This window comes from Palaemon carinicauda, chromosome 15 (genome assembly GCF_036898095.1).
Source record: "Palaemon carinicauda isolate YSFRI2023 chromosome 15, ASM3689809v2, whole genome shotgun sequence".
Classification (NCBI taxonomy): domain Eukaryota; kingdom Metazoa; phylum Arthropoda; class Malacostraca; order Decapoda; family Palaemonidae; genus Palaemon; species Palaemon carinicauda.
Genome location: NC_090739.1, coordinates 55,387,959 through 55,414,927, shown reverse-complemented (window position 1 = coordinate 55,414,927; position 26,969 = coordinate 55,387,959). Strand labels below are relative to the sequence as shown.

At 42.7% G+C, this 26,969-nt stretch overlaps 1 protein-coding gene across 1 annotated transcript in view; it reads right to left on the bottom strand.

Moving 5' to 3' along the window:
* Positions 1 to 26,969, bottom strand: part of LOC137654611 (lanC-like protein 3) — a 459,881-nt gene that overhangs the window by 104,776 nt on the left and 328,136 nt on the right. The window contains exon 5 of the mRNA XM_068388402.1: positions 2,137 to 2,309. Within this exon, the coding sequence (XP_068244503.1) occupies positions 2,137 to 2,309 (173 nt within the window). The remainder of the gene's footprint in view (positions 1 to 2,136; positions 2,310 to 26,969) is intronic.

Here is a 26,969-nt window from a genome sequence, read left to right as displayed (position 1 = left end):
TAAATTTTCATTTGTACTGCCATATATTTATTACATTGGCACTATGGGGAAGATGAAATAAAAAGTTCCAGTGCATACACATTGGAGCTATTGGTATTTAGAGTGATCTTTTTGGTCCTAAGTCCACAGAAGGAAGGGAAGATGTGGACATAGCAGAAGAGTATGGAAGACTTTCCTTACAAGGCGTAGCAGAGGTTGTCAACAGTGCTGTGGGGGACTCAGCATACCCGGAGATGGGGGGTCATTACATGAAGAATCCCTATTTATGTTTGTTTGCATCTGGTGTGTTTGTTTTTGTTTGCTTGCTTGTTCAATCTACTTGAGAAAGTATCATACACTGGAAGAGAAATTTACATTCTCCATCACTGGCAAAGTGAGAGTGTACTTCCCACATGTTCCACTCTATACCCTAGCTGTGGGATAGCACCAAAACAGATATAGAGGTACAGGTGTAAGCTAAAACTACTTGTTAGGATTGAGGGTATAAAAAAACATGAAATTATCCTCGCTGTTCTGTAATGATGGATTGCTGTCCAAAATCTGAGTCCTACCACAAGAACTGGATCACCCTGTATTCCGATGACCCAACCCTTAAGAATAATTATGCCAAAAAAGGTCCAAACCATTCTCAGGATGGTTGAGGACATCCAATACCCTCACATATAGCTTTAAATGCCAATATTTTCACAATTGTGATCCCTTCTCCCATTCATCAAAGCAATGAATTGTAACAAATGTGGAAATATCCCTGGTATACAGTATAAATAAAAAATAAATAAATGGTAACACAAATAAAAAAAAAATAGGGAAAATAGAAGTAGGAGAGCAATACAGAAGAAAGCTTACAAATTAGGAGGAAGCCAAAGTAAAATTGCAAAGCAGAAAAACAGTAAAGAGAGAAAACTTAAAGTCGAACTGGGGGGAAATTTTTCTCGAGGTTTTTGACAGCACTCTTGCCCATTTCAAAGCTTCAACAAGAAGATACTGTATTTCAGTGCTGAAGTCGAGTGACTTCTTTAAGACATTCTCTCAGTAAGGGGGCCTATCAATATAAGTATTTAGATTTTATAAAAGGATACCACATTGATAGTACTTTTTCATCTTAAGTAAATGTATAGGGAATGTATAGGACACATTATAGGGTAAAAATCTGACCTAAGTCGACAATAGGCTTCCAACGGGTCTCTTGAAACCAATTAATGACTGAAGGCAGTGTACTCTGTATTACTGTACTATAAGACAAATGTGATTGTAACGAAACCAAGTGTTTCTATAACGTCCTCTTTAACATTCTGACTGAGATCGCATCTCCTGGTAAGCCTACAAGGGATATCATGACGATTAGTTGAATGTCTAAGATATCAGGATGTGATAGCATCAAGACAGAGTTCTTCATTTAGAGCTTTCTAAATGAGTCTGGAAAAATTAAGCTGACATATACTGTATACGATTAGGCTACAGGTGACAGGTTTCTATGATTAAAGGTTTATGTCTTTAAAAGCCAAGTTTTTATTTATATCAAGACCAAAATTTCAAACATACACATTGACCATAAGTTACATTGTTTCATGTAGAACTTATCCCAGTCACATAAACCTGTTACAGTATTCTAAATCTACAATCGGCCCCCATAGTAGTGCAGGACCTTCCCCCATTACAGTACTCCACTTCTACCTTTTTTCTGTTGAGCTAAAACAACCAGACAGATTAAGTGCACAGTTAAGAGGAAGGCAAGTAAGCTCTTATGGTTAATGAATTTGTAAATTTACTATCTTTAATTTTCAAAATAAGCATGAAAAAAAAAAAGATTTGTATAAAGCATAGTTAAATACACCTATTTTCCTTTACATATATTATCCATCATACAACCAACTTTCATTTTTTTACCTAGTTAGTTCTGAACAATAAAGTATGTGAAAAAGTCAAGGTTTGGTCAATGCATGAGATGGGATAGTCAAGATCTAGTGAACTACTACCTGCCCAAAGTTCAGGTCTGAGTGCATATATGTAATATTGGTTATTAGCTATCCATCTTAATTGCATGCCTCACTTTATAAATGTAATTATTTTTCTCATAGTGTGTATTTGTGTATGGGATATTTGCTACAATAAAAACATGAAAGAACAAACCCCTACCTGGAGCTCCATGGCACCAGTGGACCAGCTCTTCTTCAGGCGGACGACTACCATCAAGTTCATCCATTGCGCAGGGAAAGTTTCCAGATGCAGTTTGCAAATTCAAAAGTGCATCTACACTCTTCTTTAACAAATCATTAGCTTGTGGTCTACTTTCCAGCCAAGAAGGGAAACTAGAAAAAGTTAATTTCATGAATAGAACTCCTTTTCAACTCATCCTAATATTTTAGCACGAACATTGATAGAAAATCACGAGTAAACCCGTTTTGTGAATGGAAACATTAAAACTAAAAACTACTGATAATTTGTTTTTAATTTATATTTTTGGTTAATATGATGCTATAATGGGACTTATTCAAATAAAAAACTTAATTTCTTAAATCAAGATTATTTCAATACTTAAAATTTGTGTAATATTCCTTCAAAGTGAAAAAATTTGAACATAGCAAAAAGATTTTTTTTACATCTAACCTGGCTCAGTAGCTGCCATAGCCAAGTAGCGAACCAGTGTAAAAACTATTCTTGACCCTACTCAGCCACCTAAAAGGTAAACAATTCCATTTATAATATAGCTGATAGGAAACAACTAACAAGGAAAACTCCTCTAAAAAGTGGAGACGTTGAGGTCTATCTATCTATCTACCATGACACTTTCCCCAAGTTTGGGGGTACCCAATATAAAAAAAAAGAATAAATGGAAACCTTTCTTCTTTTCATTCTTCCAACCCTGACAAGGGATTCAGCCGAGTTTGGTTGATACTGTTAGGGTGCCACAGCCCACTCGCCCCATTAGCTACCGCAATGACGCTTTATATGCTAGATCACCTAATGCCGCTACCTCAGCAGTTACTAAGGCAACCGGAAAAGCAGCAGGGCACATTGGAACTGCATCACAATCACTCGCCATTCATTCCTACCGGTATTTCTAGCATGCTCTTTTGCCTCTTACATCTATCCTCCTATCACCCAGAGCTTTCTTCACTCCATCCATCCACCCAAATCTTAGCCTTCCTACTGTACTTCTCTTATCAACTTTTTTTATTCATCACCTTCTTCAGCAGACAGCCATTTTCCATTATTCCTATATGGCCAAACCACCTCAACATATTCATATCCACTCTAGCTGCTAATTCATTTCTTACACCTGTTCTCACCCTCAATAATTCATTCCTAATTCTGTCTAATTGAGACACACTAGCCATACTCGTCAGACACCTCATCTCAAACATATTCAATTTCTGTCTCTCTGTCACTTTCATCCCCCACAAATCTGATTCATACATCACAGTTGGTACAATCACTTTCTCATGCAAAACACTCTTTACATTCATTCCTAACCCTCTATTCTTTACCACTCTCTCTGGTGGCCCCATCACAATACATCCTTCACTCACTCTCTGACGCACATCTGCTCCAACTCCACCATTTGCAGCAACAACAGACCCCAAGTACTTAAACTGATCTACTTCCTCAAGTAACTTTCCATTCAACATGAAATTCAATCTATTAACACTCTCCCTTCCCAAGAATCTTATAACCTTACTCTTACCCACATTAACTCTCTACTTACATCTGTCACACACCCTTCCAAACTCTGTCAGTAATCGACCCAGCTTCTCCTCCAATTCTGCAACCAATATAATATCATCTGCAAACAATTGATTCACCTCCCACTCATGATTACTCTCATCTATCAGTTTCAATCCTCGACCAAGCATTCAAGCATTCAACTCTCTTACAATTTCATTAACAAACAAATTGAGCAACCATGGTAACATCGCACAACCCTGTCTCTGAGGTTCCGGTGATTATTAGAAAAACAAACTATATTCTAAATATTTGGTTCATTTCACAAACTCTTACCACAAATTCATGAATTGCTTCTTACATTCTACACAAAGGAAGGTTAGTGAAAAATCAAAAAGAAAATGTACATTGTTTTCTTACCTACCAAATATATTCCATCACCAAAGTTGTAGGAGATGCAAGACATATTCCTTGTTCTCTCTCTCTCTAAGTACATAATAAAGAGGTAAACATCAATGTTCTTACAGAAAAAACCTTGGTTTTATGCGGGAAAACACTACTACACATTAGAATTAGTCCCCAAAACTATTTCATTAAGGCCTTTATCCTTTATCATAACTCTGTCCCTTGAAACTATAATCAATTTACACTGATTGCCTATTCATGCAATCAATAGAACATAACCTTTTGCCATTACTGGATCTAGGGTATAAAAGGCATTCTCAATATTTACTGAACTTACTAATTTTGCTACTGGGTGGAATCTAAGAAAATGCCAAGATTACTCCTGTATTTTTAAGAATTCTGAAGCAAAGATGAGCGTCTGAGACTCATTTAACTTTCAGTGGACCTCAAGATTGAATATTCCTCAAAAAGTACGATAAAAGGGCTCTCTGGCTGAGGACCATAACACTCGTATTCGTTTCTAATCCTATTGCAATATTAGAAACAGAATGTGTTGTCAGTAACTGGTGTACTATGATGGTGCCTTCATCTGCCCTGACCCAAGAGATCATAACTTCCCAATCAAATTAGAAGCTGTGATTGGTAGTGCTACATCCTTTGATTATGTCAAGGAAGGAAAATAAAGGCAGAGTACTCAAGACCATCTTCAAAACATCTGATATAACACAGAGTAGTGCCCTAGCAACAACAAAAAAAAAAAAAAAAAAAAAAAAAAAAAAAAAAAAAAAAAAAAAAAAAAAAAAAACTTGTCTTCTACACTACCAAAATAAACTTCAATTTAAAGGTTAAAATTCCTAATATCCAATTCCTGCTTAATGGCTGTAGGGATTGATTCATGCCACCAAATTTATTTAACAATAATTATATACTCCTTGTGTAAAACGTGCTTCAATCTTATTAAATAAGGTAGTTTCCACAAGAAACTTAGAAAGGCAATCCAGATTGCACTCTGGTCCGAGAAAATTGGACACTCAATCAATATACTGTATGCTAAACAGTCAATGACTGACATTCTCCATTCATTAATAAACTGTGCATCAATCTGGTGTTACCAATTCTCATTCGGCATAACACTACTTCTCTTGACCTTTACATGGCAAAATATGTCTATGGGAAAGATGACTCAATGATTTCACTTACATTCTGATTTTCCAACTCCCAATAAAAATTACAAACTCCCAATAAACGTTCCAAGTGTCTCTAAGTATACACTGAATTATAGGATACATATCTTTTGCAGGTACCATAAGTTTATTCTTAATACACCTATAAACTTCTTCCTTTGCCAGAGAGTCTGCTTTTTCCTTTCTCTTGATATCAATATGAGCTGGAACCCCTTCAAAATTTGATATTCTTACCTCTATTTTCAGTCAGATACAGCCATTCAAGAACCTATACTGTATTAATATTGGATATAATGAATTGAAAGGGTTCATTGCTACCCATAGACTTAAGGAGTCCGATAAATAAGTTTTTATTAGGTAGCCGGACAATTTCCATGACTGCCATTAAAATAGCATTGCATTTAGCTGTAAAAATAGATGCTTAGTCAAGTTAACCTAACACTCTGAGTCAAGTTTAGAAAACATATCTCAAATCCAAAGCCAGAGCTGAACTTGAGTCCATCAGTAAAAACTAAAAGAGAGTCCTTATGACATTCTATGGGCTCCAGGAAAGTGACCTGCATTATCTCTGGATATCTCTCGTTTTAAATCATATACATTTACAGAATTCTACCAAGGGAAGTTTCCATGGGGGTACTTCACAGTACTCTACATGTAGGATTTTAAATTTGGAGATTTCCAAGTCCTCAAAGCTTTTTATAACTCTATTCTAAGTATAGAGGTTTAGGGTATCTGTGTGACTACCATAAAAAGTAATATATTTTACATTAAAAATAGTTTCGTCTGTGAGTAATTATGGCAGCTTTTCAAGTCTAAACCAGCCCAGTATCGAACCAGTGATAAATGGTGATAAAGGACCAAAGGCATTTCACATGAATCAAGCATATATTAAAAGACTAAATATGGGAGAAGAATTAAGAGCTCTACCGGCTAGTCTAATTCCAGCACTGTACAGATTCTAATACTGCCAGTGGTGTTTTTGTTGTTCAGGAGTATATTTCACAGCCATAACCATCGCGATGCTTTGTTTTAATTAAACAGTCGGATTCCCCGTGTCCGTGCCAGTTCTGAGCTGGTTGCGAGGCTGCCAGCCGGAGTAATATAAAAACGTCTCCGTCTGGGGCCTCGCATGGCCCGAGAGCCGCACTCCGCCCCAAGTCTCGACGCGATTATACTTTGCAGAACCTTGCCCGTTCCGCGGAAGGGCACCCGGTCAGCAAGGTCCGAGCTCGGTCCGCTGGCTGGCCGAAGCCAACCAACAACAGTTGCAGAGGATGGTGATCTGAGGGAAGAAATAAACCACAGAATACAAGCAGGATGATAGAATTGGAAAAAAGTGAGTGAAGTACTATGCGACAGGAAAATAGGGGTTAAGTTGATATGGGAGAAGAATTAAGAGCTCTACCGGCTAGTCTAATTCCAGCACTGTACAGATTCTAATACTGCCAGTGGTGTTTTTGTTGTTCAGGAGTATATTTCACAGCCATAACCATCGCGATGCTTTGTTTTAATCAAACAGTCGGATTCCCCGTGTCCGTGCCAGTTCTGAGCTGGTCGCGAGGCTGCCAGCCGGAGTAATATATACAAGTCTCCGTCTGGGGCCTCGCATGGCCCGAGAGCCGCACTCCACCCCAAGTCTCGACGCGATTATACTTTGCAGAACCTTGTCCGTTCCGCGGAAGGGCTCCCGGTCAGCGAGGTCCGAGCTCGGTCCGCCGGCTGGCCGAAGCCAACCAACAACAGTTGCAGAGGATGGTGATCTGGGGGCAGAAATAAACCACAGAATACAAGCAGGATGATAGAATTGCAAAGAAAGTGAGTGGAGTACTATGCGACAGGAAAATAGGGGTTAAGTTGAAAGGTAAAGTACACAGGACAGTTGTGAGACCGGCAATGATGTATGGAGCGGAGACGTGGGCAATAAAGAAGACAGAAGAGAAGAAGATGGATGTGACAGAGATGAGAATGTTAAGATGGATGTGTGGGGTGACAAGAAGAGATAAGATACGGAATGAGGTAATTAAGGGTACCACAGGAGTTAGAAAACTATCAGATAAGATCCAAGAAAGTAGACTAAGGTGGTGGTATGGTCATGTCATGAGAAGAAATGAACAGTATATTGGGAGGAGAGTGATGGAAATGGAGGTACAGGGAACGAGAAGGAGAGGGAGACCAAAGCGAAGGTGGGTAGACTGTATCAAGGATGACCATCGATCAAAGGGATTAACCGGTGATGAGGTGTGGAACAGAGGTAGATGGAGAAAGCTGACCAGAAACATCGACCCCACATAGAAGTGGGAAAAGATGTAGACAAAGAAGAAGAAGAGTATATTTCACTCCCATATACAAGTTTAGAGGTAATTAATGCTCTGTAGAGAGTTACAGATGCTTTTGGTCAACTCCCCAAGAAGTATAGGATAAACTCTAAGCAAATTAAAAGTCTTAATACATTTCACTTTCAAGTTTTTAATATGAGGAACCCATGTTAATGTGAAATAGCAATTCCAAAGACAATGTTTCATCTTTGCAAAAAACAATTTTCCCATATAAGTATAAGTTAGGGGCGGGATGAATATTCCTGATACAGCGAAAATGCATATCAATATTATTTTTATTACTAGCTAAGCTACAACCCTAGTTGGAAAAGCAAGATGCTATAAGCCCAAGGACTCCAACAGGGAAAAATACCCCAGTGAGGAAAGGATATAAGGAAATAAACGATAAAGGTAATGAAAAATTAAAATGAAATATTTTAAGAACATTAACAACATTAAAACAGATATTTGATATATAAACAATAAAAGGACTTATGTGAGCCTGTTCAACATAAAAACATTTGCTGCGAGTTTAACTTTTGAAGTTCTACTGATTAAACTACCCGATAAGGAGGATCATTCCACAACTTGGCCACAGCTGGAATAAAACTTCTAGAGTACTGTGTAGTATTACGCTCCATGATGATGGCCTGACTGTTATAATTAACAGCATACCTAGTATTACGAACAGGATGGAACTGCCCGGGAAGATCTGAATGTAAAGGATGGTCAGAATTATAACAAATCTTATGCAACATGCATAATGAACTAATTGAACGACGGTGCCAGAGATCAGGAATAGGACATTTAATAGACCATAAGTTCCAGTCCAATAAATCAAAACGAGAATCAGCAGCTGAAGACCAGACAGAACAATACTCAAAACAAGATAAAATAAAAGAATTAAAACACTTCTTCAGAATAGATTTATCACTGAAAATCTTGAAAGACTTTCTCAATAAACGGATTTTGAAGCAAAGCGAAAAATCTATTTTTGGGTGAGATGGCCATGTCATCCTGATGGAAGCTTCCTATAGACAGCTTTCTAAGGGATATTTGGCTATAGTGATACTCCCAGAGAATTGACCATAGGTCTCCGGCATTCTAACTCCTGGCGCGAGTATCCTTAAAATTTTTCTTTAAGGATATTGCATAATATCAGGGGATGTATATCTTGATGCGACACATGGCAATCTTCACCCAGAATAGAATTTTCATTCTGAGGGGGAAGAGTGGCGAAATCGAAGGGGAGGCGTTATCAAAGTTACCCTTCCTCCCCTACTATTACAGGGCCCAAAATGGTGTCTCATTCCTCGTAGCATTGAGCATGGTGCTACAGATATGGTAGTTTCAGGAGGGGATTATTACATAATCCTTTTCTTAGAAAAAGAGGGTGGGTCCATCAGGACGACATGGCCATCTCACCCAAAAATAGATTTTTCGCTTTGCTTCAAAATACGTTTTTTGGGCTCAAGCCATGTTGTACTGATGGAAGTTTACCAGTGTTGTATCTGTGGGTTTGTATAAGTGCCTCAACCTTGGGTCAGCTTCTATATGGTCATCCAGACTGCTGAAATATATGACGATATTGTTATACGTCATTACCACTAAGCATGGAACAATGTTAGGGCTTCCTGTTCCCTGCAGGGAAATGTCGTACTTGACGATAGAAGCACAAGGTTTGTATTCATATAGGAACAAATATAAATATCATTCAGATCTTTTTGTTCATATGATTAAGTACCTTAAGTATTAACTTTACTTAGGAAAATAAGTAAAAGGACTCCGGCTAAGTTTATTTAGCTACATGTGGGGCGAAATAAGACGTAATTACACTTTCACCATTTATTAAATCGATAATCAAATGGAACAGAAGTTGTAATAAAATTTGTAATAGAATTATACATTCAACATATACAGATAAAAATATTTTCTACCTAAAAAGGAAGAAAAGATTAGTGGCCACTCAGAATCAGTTAAAAAATTATTAAGATAATTTTACTGTAATTGCTGGATAACTATCAACACTGTGTACAAGTGTACACATGGCACTAGTGTCATTGGTATAATTCTGCACCTGAAAAGAAGAGTCCTAGTATCACCAAGGTGACACTCAATAAAAGGGTATTGCACTGGAATACCCGAATTGAAAAGTCCCAATTAATTCACTGTTCATCGCAGCACTAGACGACAGGTTTCACCACACTACCTGCCGCCACCACATAATGTTTCAACGCGGTCACTTGCTTCGCATAATGTTTATAAAACACTCTGGAGGATTTCCAACCAGTGTATGAGCGAAGACACTCAAAGTCCATATTCTGAAAAAAGTTCAGTGAGGAAGCAATTTTTCTCGGATCATGACCTGCAGGTGTTTTATCAGGATCCGCTCTGCGAATGAAGTAGGTGTGCTTCGCCCTCAGTTGTTTTTGGGATAAGCTTGATCCTGAGGTTTCACCTTTGAAGAGCTGTCCTCCCTTGAAGCCTGAAGTTCTACGAAGATAGACCTTTAGACACTCTACTGGACATAGAGAGACATCTTCCTTCAGAGGGCAGATTCTCCAAGGACCCCACCTTTTGGTGGGTAGATCGTTTTTGGCGAGAAAAGTAGGATCAGGAAAGAGATTCAGCTCTCCCACTTCTGTGAACTGAATATGGCCCTTGTCTCTTGATAGGGCTACTATTTCACTAACTCTAGCCCCTGAGGCTATAGCGAACAGTAATATTACTTTTTGTGTTAGGTCCTTGAGAGAACAATCTTCATTGTTCAAGGTTGAAGCATAGTGTAAGACTTTATCTAGAGACCATGAAATGGGCTTTGGAGGGGCTGCTGGTCAAAGTCTTGTGCATGCCTTCGGAATCTTCTTGAAGATTTCGTTCGCCAGGTCCACCTGGAAGGCGTATAGAAGAGGTCTAGTTAAAGTTGACTTACACGTAGTTATCATGGTGGCAGCCAAGCCTTGCTCATAAAGGTGGATGAAGAAGGACAGGCAGAAGTCTATTGAGATTTCTTTCGGCCGTTTTGCTTCAACAAAAGCAACCCACTTTTTCCAAGACGATTCGTATTGTCTTCTGGTTGACTTTGACTTGTATTCTTCTAGAAAGTCTATACTGCCTTTCGGGATACCAAATTTTTCCTTGACTGCTAAGGCGAGAAAATCATGAGATGAAGGTTTTGGGTTCTCTGTGATGAAGCGAAGACTGTCGACTTCTGAACCAATTGGGATAGAGCTGGGTTCGGTAGAGGAACCAGCCTCAGTTTCAGTTCCATCACTAAAGGGAACCTATTGCTCTTGGGCCACTTAGGGGCCACTACTGCTGCAGTTCCCTTGAAGGATCGCAGCTAGTTGAGGACTTTCAGCAGGAGATTTGTTGGAGGGAACAGGTAGATCCGGGTCCATCTGTTCCAATCGATGGACATGACGTCCGTCGCTTCTGCCAGGGGGTCCTTGTATGGGGCTACATATCGAGATAGTTTCTTGTTGTCGCTTGTTGCGTAGAGGTCGATCTGCAGTTGTGGGACTTTTTCCAAGATGAAGAAGAATGAGTCTGTGTCTACGGACCATTCTGACTCTATCGGCTTTAGCCTGGATAGAGCATCCGCCGTCACATTGCGGAACCCTTGTAGGTGAACTGCTGGTAAGTGCCATCTCTGCTTTTTCGCTAAACGAAAGATGGCTAACATCACATGGTTGATGTGGGGCGAGCTCGAGCCTTGTCTGTTCAGACATCTCACTATCACTTTGCTGTCCAAGACCAACCTGATGTGGCCTGATCTGTGAGGGGATAATTTCTTCAGCGTCAAGAGGACTGCCTTGGCCTCCAGAATATTGATGTAAAAGGTCTTGAACAGGGATGACCAGGTCCCTTGGGCTTTCCTTTGAGGGGAGTGATCTCCCCATCCTTCTGTCGAGGCATCCGTGTGGATGGTCACCGATGGGGAGGTGGTTGTAAGGGAACGGTCCTCGTTAGCCTCTTGACCTTCAACCACGACTTGAGAAGTGATCGTAGTAAGGTCGATACCGGTCTCTGTAGATCTCTTCGTAGGTTTGATGCGAATCTTCTCCAGACTCCTGACGCATCTTTCAGCTGTGCTCTTAGCCCTGGTTTTGTTACTGCTGCAAACTGGAGAGAGCCCAGTACTCGTTCCTGTTGGCATCTTGAGATCCTGTTGGATTTCAGTAGTCTCTTGACAGAACCCACTATCTGTCTCCTCTTCCTTAGTGAAATGGAGAGGCGGTGTGACTTCAAGTTCCAATGGATTCCCAACCATTGAAACTCCTGAGCTGGAGAGAGGTGAGACTTCTTGAAGTTGATCTTGAATCCCAGATGTTCCAGGAACTGGATCACTTTCTTGGATGCTGCCCACACCACCCAGTCATCCACGTACGCTGCTACCTGAACACCTTCTAGGCGTACTTGTTGCACGACTGCGTCCGCAAGTTTCGTGAAGATCCTTGAGGCTATGTTTAGTCCGAAGAGCATGGCTCTGAAGACATACTTTGTCTTCTGTAGCTTGAATCCTAGGTAGGAGGAGAGGGGGTGGCTGACTGGAAGGTGCCAGTAAGCATCTGCTAGGTCTATTGAGACTGTGTACGCCCCTTTTGGTAACAGGGTCCTGATGTGTTAAAGGGTTAACATCTTGAACTTGTTCTCGATGAAATTGTTGAGTGGCGACAGGTCCAGAATGACTCTGAGTTTGTCAGAGTTCTTCTTGGGAACACAAAACAGCCTTCCCTGGAATTTGATGGACTTTGCTTTCCTTATAACCTTCTTGTCCATGAGTTTTAAGATATATTCTTCCAGTAAGGGGGTGGAGTCTTGAAAGAATTGAGGAAATGAAGGTGGAGATCTACTCTATTTCCATCCTAGTCCATTTTTGATTAGGCTGTGGGCCCACGAATCGAAGGTCCAACGATCCCGAAAGTGTTGGGAGTCTTCCTCCTACCTGTAGCATCTCATTGCTTAGGTGGTCCGGAGGGCTTGCCACCCTGACTGCGTCCTCCCCTGCCTCGTGTGAGGGGTGTCTTGAGGAGCCCCGTTGAGAACCTCTTCCTTTCGAACGAAAGGTAGTAGTGTGCCTCTCAAACTCTGGATTGAAAACTGGTGACTGGGCAACCAGCTGTTGAGGCACCACTTGGAAGATGGTCTGTGGCTGAGCGACCACTTGGGGCATCGCGGTCATGGTGACCGTGGGATGTTGCTGAGTAGGCCGAGAAGGTAGTCTTGGCTTCTTTGTCTTCCGTTTGGGTAGGGGACCCGCATCCGGGGAAGACTTCCTCTTTGAGGAGATGCCCCACTTTTGGAGAAGGTTCCTATTCTCCGTGGCGGCTTTCTCAACTACCTCTTTGACCACTTCTTTTGGGAAGAGGTCCTTACCCCAGATACGGGAAGAAATCAGATTCCTGGGTTTGTGTTTTACTGTTGCAGCAGCAAACACGAACTCCCTACAGGCTCTCTTGGCCTTCATGAAGGCGTACATGTCCTTTACGAGGGTGGCCATGTGCATCTTGGCCAGGACCGTGAGCATATCTGGGGTGCTGTTGTGGCCTGCACACATCTCTATGCAGTTCTGGAGGGAAAGAGAAGCGGCTAGCCTCTCTTTTGTCTCTTGCTCCCTTCGCAATAGAAAGTCCGATAGCTCGGGTAGGTTCTCGCTTGATTACACTGAACCCTTGGGCTCTCGTAACTTTAGTCACTCTGACACTTCGGTGTTTTGTGACAGGGAAACTCTTGGTTTCCCGTTGCGCTGACTCTTTGAAGTCTCGCAACACAGGCTACGTTAAGCCTTTGGTCTCTCGCAACACAGTTCACGCTGAACCTTTGGGTTCTCGTGACCGTAGTCATTACTTAGAGGACAGAGAGTTTGCGGACTCTCGTTGTGTTGATCGTTTGCGCTCACACAACACAGGCTATTGTGAACCTTCAGGTGAGCGTAGCAGTGAGTACTCTCGCCACACAGAGCTCTTGTGCGCACGACCAAGTTGGTGCGCACGACCAGATTGGCGCGCACGGCCGATTTGGCGCGCACGACTGATTTGGCGTGCACGTCCAATTTCTCCTGTGAAATGTTCGCGCGTGCAACCATCTCGGTGCGTGCGGCCAACTGTACGCATGTGACCATCGTCATCGAGTTTTTCTCTTATGACAGTCTTTTGACTCTCATCACGCAAAGGGTTCGCGTGCCCGCATGCGCCCTTCGTCACCAAGTGTTTTACTCTTATGACAGAGTGTCTTCTGACTCTCGTTGCAAGTGTTTGTGCGCCAGCAAATCCCGGAGGGGTGTCTGCTGCCTACGGTTTTCCGACTCTCTACAGGTAACTATAACACAGTTCCTTTGGGTTCTGGTCTGGTCAGGTTCACGTATCACGATTCCTGAAAATTCCATCAGGAATCAGCGACAGAGTTCCTGCGGATTCTCGTCACAACATTCATTAGGGTCGTGAAAAAGTAATTCACAAATAGATTCTGAACCCCTAGGTTCTCACCCGAATCTCTTGGTTCCCGCAATCCATAATTTTTTCTGAAAACTCTATGGCCGACCTCTCCCCCTCCCTACGGGATGGGTGTTCCAAATGCGTGACTTAATACGTCACTCTACACTCCCAGCTGATTACTATGTCAGCTAGGCTGGTTTCGCCAGCACCTATCCTTTCGTTTTCAAACGAACTACCGTCATCTTCCCTCCACCCTCCCACATCGAGTGGTTTGGTTAGCAGACGGAAATTAGCGGGGAATGAAAAATTCTTCACATTCCAGTTCATTTCCCCTGGCAGGCCTTGCCTGAATTAGACGGTAGTTTTCTCACTAGCGAGAAAGCGTTCGATGGCAACTCCTTCGGGTAAGCGGTCGATGGCAACTCCTTCGGGTAAGCGGTCGATGGCAATTATGTGGTCTTCTTGAAGCAAACCCCCACATATGAGACTTCACCCTTTTCGGAATACGCGTTCCTGAGAAGTTTTACAGAACTTCCATGGATGTTGTTAAAACTTCATGAAGGTTGTAAGCCTTCCCAGAGCATGCATTCTAGCCAAGACAAAACCATGAGGTTAATTGTCTTAGACTCGGGTTTTACCGTTTGATTGAATCAGCCTCTCCCGTCACTGTACCCTGGGTACAATAACTTTCCGTTTTACACGATAGGCTTCTGAGACTTTATTCTACCCTTACAGGGTTATGGTCTCGAACAATTAGTCCGGAAGGAACAGTGTTAGCTGATGTTGAAGAATGATAGCAACAGTGGGCAACTTTTCATTACGTTTACGAATGTTTTAAACCCCACCCACAGGTAACCAGACATCCGTGCCTGTGTATGAACACTGGCTAGCCCCTCTCATAAAGAGGAGGGGCAAACCAAAGGAAAAATGATTGCTTCTATAACTGTATATTTTGTTTGAGAACATGTGCCCTTTAATTCAAGAAATTATTACAGTTAGTGAACGATCAAAAATTCCTTGGGCAATAATGTTGCGATTCGTCGCACATACATTATCCCAACAACCGGATTCATTGCAAACGTTTCCTGGAAGCAGAATATGCATGCGCTAGCCCAAATGGACAAGTACATATGCGTGCAAGCGATCTTTCTACCAATAAGAGCTATATACATCTTGCAATTAGAACTCTGCTCTATTAAGTTGTCTAATTATATCCCTTACTGAAACCAGGTTATTCAGTACATTACTTGGCTACTTTCCTGTACCCAGACATACAGCATTTACGTTCTGCCTTTTTGTAGGCACTTTTTACCTTTTTCCCAATCGGAAGTTTTAGTTTCCTTCAATGACTGACCAGGAACTTCTAATAAGCATATCTGTCCCCTAATAGGGAACATTCAATACTAATGCTATTTTACCGATCGGAGACGGAGAAGTATGAACGTTTTCATCCTAAAAAAAAAAAAAAGGAAGAATCTCCGTTGCGAACGTTCTCAATGATCTCTAACCGAGTTACAGACATGACTTTAAGTCGAGCTACGCATGTATGCTTGTCATGCTCATAGTCCGGTGCTACTACTACGAAGTAGACTTATGCTTACTACCCATCAAACAATAGATTGAAGATACATCTCAATCTCCTCTTGGAGTTAGTTAGATGTGTTTGGTAATTACCGTCCAGTTTTCTGTGCGAAAGGCGATCTCTAAGGAGATTCGCTCTTATAACATAAGCTGTACTGATTAACTGGTTTACCGTTCAGTATCTGGATTATTCAGCCAACCACACAAGATTGGTGGCAGTTGGAGGGTGGACAGGCTCCTCCCGTTCATTGCACGAACGTGCAAATAGTTGCACGTCTTGACATCACCTCGAGATGGCTGAACCACGGATGGGGGTGGCAGATGAGAGCTTCTGCAAAGAGGCCTATCTTCTCGTCTCCTCTCTGGTTCTGATGCTCTCTTTAATACAACAAAAAGAGGGGGAGGGGCATATACCGCACCATTCCTTCCTCATCCGTTGGCCCGATTCAGAAAGGTAACAGCATTCACCTCTCTTAGAGAACCATCTAGCAGTAAGAAGCCTCAGATGGACTGAGGACAGCTAGGTGCCCCCATCCACTCGCGTCATTCCTGGTACAGGAATGTGCTTGCAGATAATCTGAACAGACCACTCAGATAGTGGGCTTCCATTGTCTTTGAATCATCTTGTATCCAGCAAAGTCTTCAATTTGTGAGATTCCCGACTGTGGCCATGCTCGCAGCGTCCCTGATATTCAGGCTCCCGCTCGACCATTCACCAGGCTCTTGAACAAGATGTATTCCAAGATCGGTGGGACAGCTTAGACGTGTACACCTTTTTTTCCTCCATTCGGTCTGGTGAGAAAGTCCTCAACCAAGTCAGATAAGCAAGATCTTATTAATGACTCCAACAGCTACGCTATGGCATCCGGCAAAATGGTTCCCGGACCTTCTGCAGCTTCTGACGGAGTTCCAATAGCTTCACTATGGCATCCTGCAGAATGGTTCGCGGACCTTCTGCAGCTCCTGACAGAGTTCCGAGGGATCTTCCTCCACGACACGATCTTCCAAGCAGCCACATGTTAACACTTTCCTAAGCTTTGCTTCGACTTCTCGCCTGGGACGATCCTACACCACCTCCCTCAGAGAGGACTTTCGCAATAAGTTGCGGGAAAGATATCTAGGAACCTCAGACACTTTTCAGCGTCGGTCTTCCAGGCGAAGTGTTTGGTCCTTTCTGACTGATGTCGTGGAAGGGGATTCTCTCCCATCGATGCCTTTACCTATACAAAGTGTGAGATAACTTGTTCCCCGTCGGATCTCAACCTCCTCCTGGGAACGTGGTTCTGATCCTTCAGTCCATGAAGGCCCCTCTCTACCAACCTTCAAACCAGGCAGCAGATCGCTTCCTCACATGGAAGACGGACCTTCCTACTCACTTGGGCTTTGACCAAGAGAGTTAGTGTGTTGAATGATCCATCTTCTGATGTCTCCTACTCCAGGAGATGGGGAGAAGTAATCCTCTGCGGCGTCCCTGAGTTGATTGTCAAGACTCAAAATCCAAGTGTGCTGTACCCTAGGTGCAGCTCATTTCGGATAGAGTCTTCGTTCGGTAACTGAAGACCCATCAACTGGGGTTTTACCCAGTGAGGAGTCTGTAGTTTTACATTTAAGAGAACAATATCAGCTCGCCCCCGTGTGTCAGCACTGTTGACCAGCAAGGGGAAGGTCAAGAGGAAGAACTCAAGGATATCCTTCCCCTCTGGGATCGGAAGGCAATTGAGGTTGCTCTCAATCTAGATCCTCCTCCATCCTAAGACCCAGAGCTCATAACGTCAGTGGCGTTGCTATATCCCTGGCGTTCAAGAAACTACTCTGTGGGCATGTGGAAGTGTCAATCGACCTTCACGGCCCACTACCTGCAAAGACATAACCCACGAGAACATGGAGACCTTTTCCATCGGTCCTGTGGTGGGCGCACAACAAATGGTCTAAACACCTCAGGCTCCTTGATGGACAAGTAGCAGAGGGTTGAGGGCTGATCCTACACCACCTCTTTCAGAGAGGCCTTTCACAACAAGTTGCGGGAAAGATATCTAGGAACCTCAGACACTTTTCAGCGTCGGTCTTCCAGGCGAAGTGTTCGGTCCTTTCTGACTGATATCGTGGAAGGGGATTCTCTCCCATCGTTGCCTTTATTTATGCAAAGTTTGAGATAACTTGTTCCCCTTCGGATCTCAACCTCCTCCTGGGAACGTGGTTCTGGTCCTTCAGTCCATGAAGGCCCCTCTCTACCAACCTTTATACCAGGCAGCAGATCGCTTCCTTACATGGAAGACGGCCCTTCCTACTCACTTGGGCTTTGACCAAGAGTTAGTGTGTTGTATGATCCATCTTCTGATGTCTCCTACTCTACTAAGTGTGCTGTACCCTAGGTGCAGCCCATTTCGGATAGAGAGTCTTCGTTCGGTAACTGAAGACCCATCAACTAGGGTTTTACCCAGTGAGGAGTCAAGAGGAAGATCTCAAAGATTTCCTTCCCCTCTGGGATCGGAAGGCTATTGAGGTTGCTCTCAATCTAGATCCTCCTCCTTCCTAAGACCCAGAGCTTGTAACGTCAGTGGCGTTGCTATATCCCTGGCGTTCAAGAAACTACTCTGTGGCGCAGATACTTTAAGTGGGCACGTGGAAGCGTCAATCGACCTTCACGGCCCACTACCTGCAAAGACATAACCCACGAGAACATGGAGACCTTTTCCATCGGTCCTGTGGTGGTCGCACAACAAATGGTCTAAACACCTCAGGCACCTTGATGGACAAGTAGCAGAGGGTTGAGGGCTGAGGTTACCCGGATTAGTCTGGGGTGAATGAATAAGAATGACTGGATCCTTTCTTCCTTTCACCTTCTCCCCTCTGTGGAAAACAGCTCCACAAGCCTCAGCATAGCTGACCTCACCTCGCTGCAGGTAAGACTCATTTCCCTTGTGCCTCCTAAGTATAGAATAATACTTTGTTACGTCCCCAATACCTTTTTGAACGAGGGTATTGGGTAAGTCTTAGGAACAATAGGTTTTGTACTCGAGTTCCTATGATAAAGACAAGCAACACTGTTAATTCCACTCACACACAAGTTTCTGCAGGCCGCTATCAGTGCAACACCTCTTATGGGCACTTGATTTTAGCGAGGGTAGGGCCCCTTCTACTATCGATCATAGATCGAAATAGAGAGAACCCCGGGTCATGACCAAGGCCAGTTGGTGAGGACTTCCTCCCTCGTAAGAGAAAGTCAGCCCTATAAATAACGGAGAGTTTGTATCTACGCCAGAACAAATATCAAATTTGTAAGTAATTTGTATTTTTCCTAGTACAGTGGTACCTCTACATACGAATGTCCCAACATACGAATTTTCCAACAATCGAAGTAAAATTCGACCAAATTTCTGCCTCGACATCCGAAGTGTTGCTCCAACATATGAAGTAAACATTACTCCATTGAGCGTCGAGTGCTCAGTTCTCTGTTCTTGTGTGTATCGTGTGGTTGTCCTCTGTTTGGTCTGTTATTAACAGTGCTTATTTTCTTCCTTTTCTCACATTTCCTTTTTGATTTTACCTATAATCATAGTGCCTAAGAAGCTAAGTTTCAGTACAGGAAGAAGGCAATTCTTTCATTAGAATTGAAGCAAGAAATTATAGAAAAACATGAGAGCAGTGTGCATGTGAGTGATACTGTATGGCTAAACAATATGGCCGGAATAGGCCTATGATCTCGAGGATCATTAAGCTGAAGGCAGACATTAAAGCAAATAACCATCGAAGGGGATCACCATTATTACAAGACATCGTAGCAATACCCTGGAAGAGATAGAACGCCTTTTGTTGATAGGGATGAAGGACAAAGAGATTGTTGGCAACGATCATTTGTGAGAAGGGCCAGCATGATGAACAGAAAGAAAGAAAAAAGTGAAGCAAAGAAAACCAAGATAGCATTAACAAGCTCTTTTAAATAAGATTTCTCTCTTTTTCTGTTTCTCTCTAAACATAACATTAACATGTTCTTTAAATAAAAACTCTCTCTCTCTCTTACTCTCTCTCTCTCTCTCTCTCTCTCTCTCTCTCTCTCTCTCTCTCTCTCTCTCTCTCTCGTTCTTCTTCGCTGTTATAGTGTTAGATACGTCTATTATTTCTTTTTCCGAGAGAGAGAGAGAGAGAGAGAGAGAGAGAGAGAGAGAGAGAGAGAGAGAGAGAGAGAGAGATTAAACAAAAATGTGTTTAGAGTACATATGATTTTTAACAGCGTCAACGAGTTGAAAAACAATTAAATGTAACTAAGAAAGTAATAACAGCTAATCTGAATTCCTTTATTAACTAAAACAAATATTGATACAAACACACTTGTGTGCGTATGCACAAACACACACACACAGGTGCAAGAATTGCTACGCAGTAAGAGAGACGGTCAGGGAGGAGGTAGAGATGGTGACTGCGATAACATACCGTAACGCGTCACTGAAAGTGATGAAAATAAAAAAATCAAAAGAAAAAAATGTAAAAAATATGAAATATAAAAATAAAAATAAAAAAAATAAAAATAAGCTAAGTTAGATTAAAATTTCCGTAGTGTAAGTTACGGTATGTTATCGCAGTCACCATCTCTACCTCTTCGCCAATCGTGTCTCCTCGTGCGTGTGTGTGTGTTTGCGCATACGCACACGAGTGTGTTTGTATCAATATTTGTTTTAGTTAATAAAGGAATTCAGATTCGCTGATATTGTTTTTTTAGTTACATTTGACTGTCTTTCAACTCGTTAACGCTGTTAAAAATCATATGTACACAACACATTTTTGTTTAATTTCTAATTTTTGTTTAATCTCTCTCTCTCTCTCTCTCTCTCTCTCTCTCTCTCAGAAAAAATTAATAGATGTCTCTAACACTAACAGTGAAGAAGAACAGAGAGAGAGAGAGAGAGAGAGAGAGAGAGAGAGAGAGAGAGAGAGAGAGAGAGAGAGAGAGAGAGAGAGAGAAAGTATTTATTTAAAGAACATGTTAACACCATGTCTACCTTCTCGCCGATCGTCCGTCTCCTCCTGGCGTAGCAAATCCTACACCTGCGTTGGCCTGTCTCTAAGGTAAAGTGGCAATAAAACACATTTTTTATTTATTATTTCTTTATAATTACCTTTTTTACATGCTTCTTTCATATTATACAGTTATGTTATTGTTATGTGTAATTATGTGTAGCCATTTATTAAGGATTTATTATGGGTTTTTAGGCTGAGGAACGAATTAAATGAATTACCATGTATTCTTATGGGAAAATTTGTTTCTACATCCGAACATTTTCTACATCCGAAGTCGGTTGTGGAACGAATTAAATTCGTATGTAGAGGTACCACTGTATAAAAACTTGGAGCTACTTATACAAATTGGCCCGCCACCCTCTCCCCCGAGAAGTTCTGCCATAAAGCAAAGTGGTTACTCAGCTGAGAGGTGTGAATGAGCCGGGTAGTCAGTCTACCCCCCACCCCCCTCTAACTAGCGAATGGGGTAGTATCCCTCACTAAAATTATCATGGCTCATCTTTCAGCTACCCCGATAGTATACCCCTATAAATAGCTCCAGGTTTGTATACTAGGAAAAATACAAATTACTTACAAATTTGTTATTTTTTAAAGATTTTAGAATGGCTTTTCATTGTTGGATGGAGAGGTATAATGGTTCGATTTCGTTGGGTTCCAGCACATGTAGGTGTGTCTTGGAATGAGAAGGCAGATTTACTGGTGAAGAAGGCTGCAGCCGAGTTGCTACCAAGAACGTATCCCATCCCTGTAATGATTTCCAACCTAACATCAAGAAATTGTTTTGTAATAAATGGCGACAACACTGGGATAGTCTATATGGCAATAATATGAGGGAAGTAAAAAATGTCATATTCCCTTGTAGGTATAACATGCCCCGAAAATGGGAGACGTCTCTTTGTTGTCTCCGTATTGGTCACACTCGGTTTACACACGAGTTTCTGCAGACTGGCCAACACCAACTGTATTGCAAAGACTGTTTAGTACCTTTAACAGTGAGGCATTTTTTGACCGAATGCCTTAATTATAAAAACTTAAGAAATAGATATCTGTTTGAGGCTTGAGGTGAGGATGGCAGCTTCATCCTTACCAAGTGGTATTTATAAAGCAGGTCTTTTTAATGCTATTTAGGTTTTATAACATATTTAGTTTTCTGGTTTTAATTTAGTATTCTTTTAATCTTTATTTATAATATACGATATCCGCGTCAATGACGTTTGATGTCAGGATGCCAGAGAACTTCAAATCAATTAATCAATCAATCTGTTTTCTGGATGACTGGCTAATCTTAGCAGATGCAGTGTCGACCCTTCTTCAACACCGAGACAAACTTCTGAGGCTTTGCCAAGATCTGGGGAAGTCAGAAGTGTCAGAGGACACCGAAAAGGACCTTCTGGCGGAACATCTAGATGAGGAGTCAACGTTGGCTCCAGAGACCCAAGAGGGTGAAGTCGAAACAGTCTCTGTTTCGTCGGTTCCTGCCCCAGAACCCGTGCCCTCTACGTCCTCCGCTCCTCAACCCGAAAAGTTGGACGACACCCGGTCTGTCATCAAAGCTATGATGGAGATCTATGAGAAGCGAACAAAGGAAAGCTGCGTTCAGGAAGGATTTTCTTCAGCTGGCAGCGACCCATGGGTCTCAAAGGAGACTCAACGTAAAGGATCTTCCCTCGTGTTCCGAGGTAAACCCATGGAGGCATGCCGAGTACATGCCGATTACAAACGGTAAGATCTTTATTTCAGAGAAGCTGGGAGCTGTCCTTATCAAGGACGTTCAGTTCTGGCCCAGCTTTGAGTCCTATCCAGACTGCTTCGTTCGTCTAAGGGCTGAACCTGTATCCAAGGAGGAGACAGAGCCTAAGGAGGTCATAGTGCTTGACCATATGAAGGCTCAGGCATTGCTGGCCAGCAGTTTGAAGGACAAGGGCCTCACCAATTCGAAGGTGCCGGCCCTGAGCAAGAAACATCCCTCTTTTCTTGCTCCAGCATCTATGGCCTTCACCTTTGCGGAAAAAGGGTTTAAGACGGTGATTAAGGCTGTTAAGATGGTGATTAAGGCAGCGGAAGCCGGGAAACCTTGCCCTACACTGGAGGAGTGTAGGCCCCTTTTCTCTAGCCTTGCCAACGGATCACATAGACTGGAAGGATATTCAGCTTACCTTCTCAGTTGGGAAGTTGGAGGCTGATATCACTGGACGTCAGTTCAGCGAAAACCTCCCCAAGTTGTCTGAGTTTCTCTTGCGCAGGGAGCAAGATACGAAGGAGAGAGTTGCTGCCTCTCTGTCCCTCCAGGTGTCCATGGAGGCAATGGCCAGTGAGCAGAGATCCCAGGATATGCTTATGGTCATGGCCAAAACACATTTGGCAACCCTAACTAAAGACTTCTACAGCTTTGTTAGGGCAAGAAGGGCTTGTAGAGTTTGTGTTTGCCTCGGCTGCGGTCAAAAACGAGCCCAGAAAGTTGATATCTTCCAATATCTGGGGGAAAGACCTATTCCCAAATGAATTGGTCAAAGAAATAGTCGACAAGACCGCCACGGAGAACAGAAATCTTCTCCAGAAGTGGGGCATGTCAGCTAAGAGGAAGTCTTCTACGGATGAGGCTCCCCAACCGAAGAAGAAGGCAAAGAGGCCAAGAGTGCCTTCTCGCCCAGCTAGACAACAACTACAACAACTTCCTATGACCGTGTTGCCACAGATGGTAGCACAGCCCCAACCCACCTACCAGATGGTAACCCAGCAGGTGGTGACTCAGTCACCAGCCTTTACTCCCGCCTATGAGAGACAGACCACCATGTTTCGCCCTAAAGGTAAGGAGTCAGGTAGAGATTCCTCTAGACGTCCCTCGAGAGGAAGAGTGGTTAGGGGAGTACGCCGTCGAGGAGGCAAGCCCTCCGGAAACCAGATGCAATGAGATGCTTCCGGTAGGAGGAAGACTCCGACTCTTCCGGGATCATTGGACCTTCGATCCCTGGACCCACAGCCTAATCAAGAACGGATTAGGTTGGAGCTGGAAGACAGCTCCACCATCATTTCCTCAGTTCTTCCAACACTCCACCCCCGTTCTGGAAGAATATACCCGAGAGCTCTTGAGCAAACGGGTAATAAAGAGGGAAGAGTCCATCAAATTCCAAGGAAGGCTGTTTTGTGTTCCCAAGGACTCAGACAAACTCAGAGTCATTCTGGATTTGTTGCCACACAACAAGTTTATCGAGAACGACAAGTTCAAGATGCTGACTCTTCAACACATAAGGGCCCTGTTGCCCAAAAGGGCATACACAGTCTCCATAGACATGGCAGATGCCTATTGGCACATTCTGATCAATTGCCAACTCTCCTCCTACCAAGGATTCAGGCTACAAAAAAGAAAGTACGCTTTCAGAGCCATGCCCTTCGGACTAAACATAGCCCCTAGGATCTTCACGAAGCTTGCAGGAGCAGTCGTTCAACAACTATGCCTACAAGGTATCCAGGTGGTATCCTACCAGGACGATTGGCTGGTGTGGGCAGCATCCAAGTCAAAATGCATGCAAGCATCCAAGAAAGTGATCCAGTTTCTGGAACATCTAGGATTCAAGATCAACACCAAAAAGTCTCGACTATCTCCAGCTCAGAAATTCCAATGGCTAGGCATACATTGGGACTTACAGTCACATCGTCTCTCCATTCCATTAAAGAAGAGGAGAGAGATAGCGGGATCTGTCAAGAGACTTCTAAAATCCGACAGGATTTCAAGACGCCAACAGGAGAGAGTGCTGGGCTCCCTTCAGTTTGCATCAGTGACAGACCCAGTGCTAAGAGCACAGCTAAAAGATGCATCAGGAGTCTGGAGAAGATACGCATCAAACGCTCGAAGAGATCTAAGAAGACCAATACCGATTCGACTACGATCACTTCTCAAGCCATGGTCGTAGGCCAGAAACTTCAAGAGGTCAACACCTCTGTCACCGCCTCCACCCTCAGTCGTCATCCACATGGATGCATCGTTGGAAGGTTGGGGAGGTCACTCTCATCAATGCAGAGTTCAAGGAACTTGGTCCTCTCTATTCAAGACCTTCCATATCAACATTTTGGAGGCCATGGCAGTTTTCCTCACACTGAAGAAATTATCCCCTCGCCCTTCAGTCCACATAAGACTGATTTTGGACAGCGAGGTGGTAATGAGATGTCTAAATCGCCAAGGCTCGAGATTGCCTCAACTCAACCAAGTGATGTTGGCCATCTTCCGCTTAGCGGAAAAGAAGAGATGGCACTTATCAGCAGTTCACCTTCAAGGGTTCCGCAATGTGACAGCGGACGTTCTATCCAGGATAACTCCGATACAGTCAGAATGGTCCCTGGACGCAGGATTATTCTCCTTCATCTTACATCAAGTCCCGGAACAGCAGATCGACCTCTTCGCAACAAGCGACAACAAGAAATTTCCTCGATACGTGGCCCTGTACGAGGTCACTCTAGCGGAAGTAGTGGACGCCAGGTCCCTCGACTGGAACAAATGGACCAGGGTTTGCCTGTTCCCTCCATCCAACCTTTTGATGAAGGTCCTCAACAAGTTGAGATCTTTACAAGGAACAGCAGCCCTACTGGCTCCCGAGTGGCCCTAGAGCAACTGGTTCCCTTTAATTTTGGAATTATAGCCGAGGCTGATTCCCCTGCCAGACCCAGTTCTATCTTAACAAGTACAGAAGTTGACTGTCTTCGCTTCATTACTGAAAACCCAAGACCTTCATCTCATGATTTTCTCTCCCTAGCAGTAAAGAAAAGGTTTGGGATCTCGAAAATAAAAGTATAGACTTCTTAGAGGAATATAAGTCAAAATCTACTAAAAGGCAATACAAGTCATCTTGGAAGAAGTGGGTGGCCTTTGTCAAGCCAAGAAATCCAAAGGAAATCTCGATGGATTTCCGCTTGTCTTATTATTCACCTTCATGAAAAAGGTTTCGCAGCCAACTCAATAACTACGTATAAATCTGCCTTGACTAGACCCTTGCTTTATGCTTTCCAAGTAAACTTGTCTACTGAGATTTTTAACAAAATCCCTAAGGCCTGTGACAGGATCAAGCCTGCAGCACCTCCAAGGCCCATCTCATGGTCTTTGGATAAGGTACTACATTTTGCTTCAAGTTTGGACAACGATACTTTCTCTTTGAAAGATTTGACTCAAAAAGTTATATTCTTGTTTGCTCTAGCCTCAGGGGCTAGAGTTAGTGAGATAGTGGCCTTATCTAGGGAAGAAGGCCATATCCAGTTTGCTGAAACGGGAGAGCTAAATCTCTTTCCCGACCAAACGTTTCTCGCTAAGAATGAGCTACCCACTAAGAGGTGGGGTCCCTGGAGAATCTGCCCTCTGAAGGAAGATGTCTCGCTGTGCCCAGTGGAGAGTCTAAAGGTCTATCTTCGCAGAACTTCAAACTTCAGGGGAGGACAGCTTTTTAAAGGTGAAACATTGGGCTCAAACTTATCCCTGAATCAACTAAGGGCGAAGATCACCTACTTCATCCGCAGAGTGGATCCTGACAGTACACCCCCAGGTCATGATCCTAGGAAAATTGCTTCTTCGTTAAACTTTTTCCAGCTCATGGATTTCGAGAGCCTTTGCTCGTTTACTGGAAGGAAGTCATCCAGAGTGTTTTTCAAACACTATGCGAAGCAAGTGCAAGAATTAAAACGATTCGTGGTAGCGGCAGGTAGTGTACTAAAACCTGTCGCTTAGTGCTGCGAGGAACAGTGAATTAAGTGGGACTTTAATTCTTAGGGTGTACATGTTGGCACTTTATAGTACAACATGGTAAGTGAAATGTCATCATGGTGACATTAAGGACTGTTCCAGTGTACAAAGGTGATGAAACATAGACTGAACACTAAGTGCCATGTGTTTTTTGCACAAGTGTAAATAGACAGACTTCTCAGAAAGACATTAGAAAATTTATAAAATTTTCATGTGAGTGGCAAAGATTTTGTTCTCAGGTAAAACAAGTATTTCTATTTTATTCTGTTGTGTCTATGTTAATAAAATCTATTTCACTCGAATTTTTACGTAACATTTTAATAAAGCTATGTGTGAGCATTCCTTTCATTCCTTATTATTCTGCATAATTATATCGAGCAAAGGTTTCACTCCTTATTATTCTGCATAATTATATCGAGCAAATGTAGTAACTTTGTTCCTATACGTAAACAAATCTTTCTAGCTAGAAGTAACTTGTTTCAATACAAGATGCAAACTTGTCTGTTTCGGTATACAACTGAATTGCTATACCTCAGATGCTATGGTGGCTGACATGAACCTGTGTTCATATCATAAATACAAACTTTGGCTAAAGGCATACAGTGAGACCTGTATGTCCCTTTGAATGCTAGGTTGGTCATAT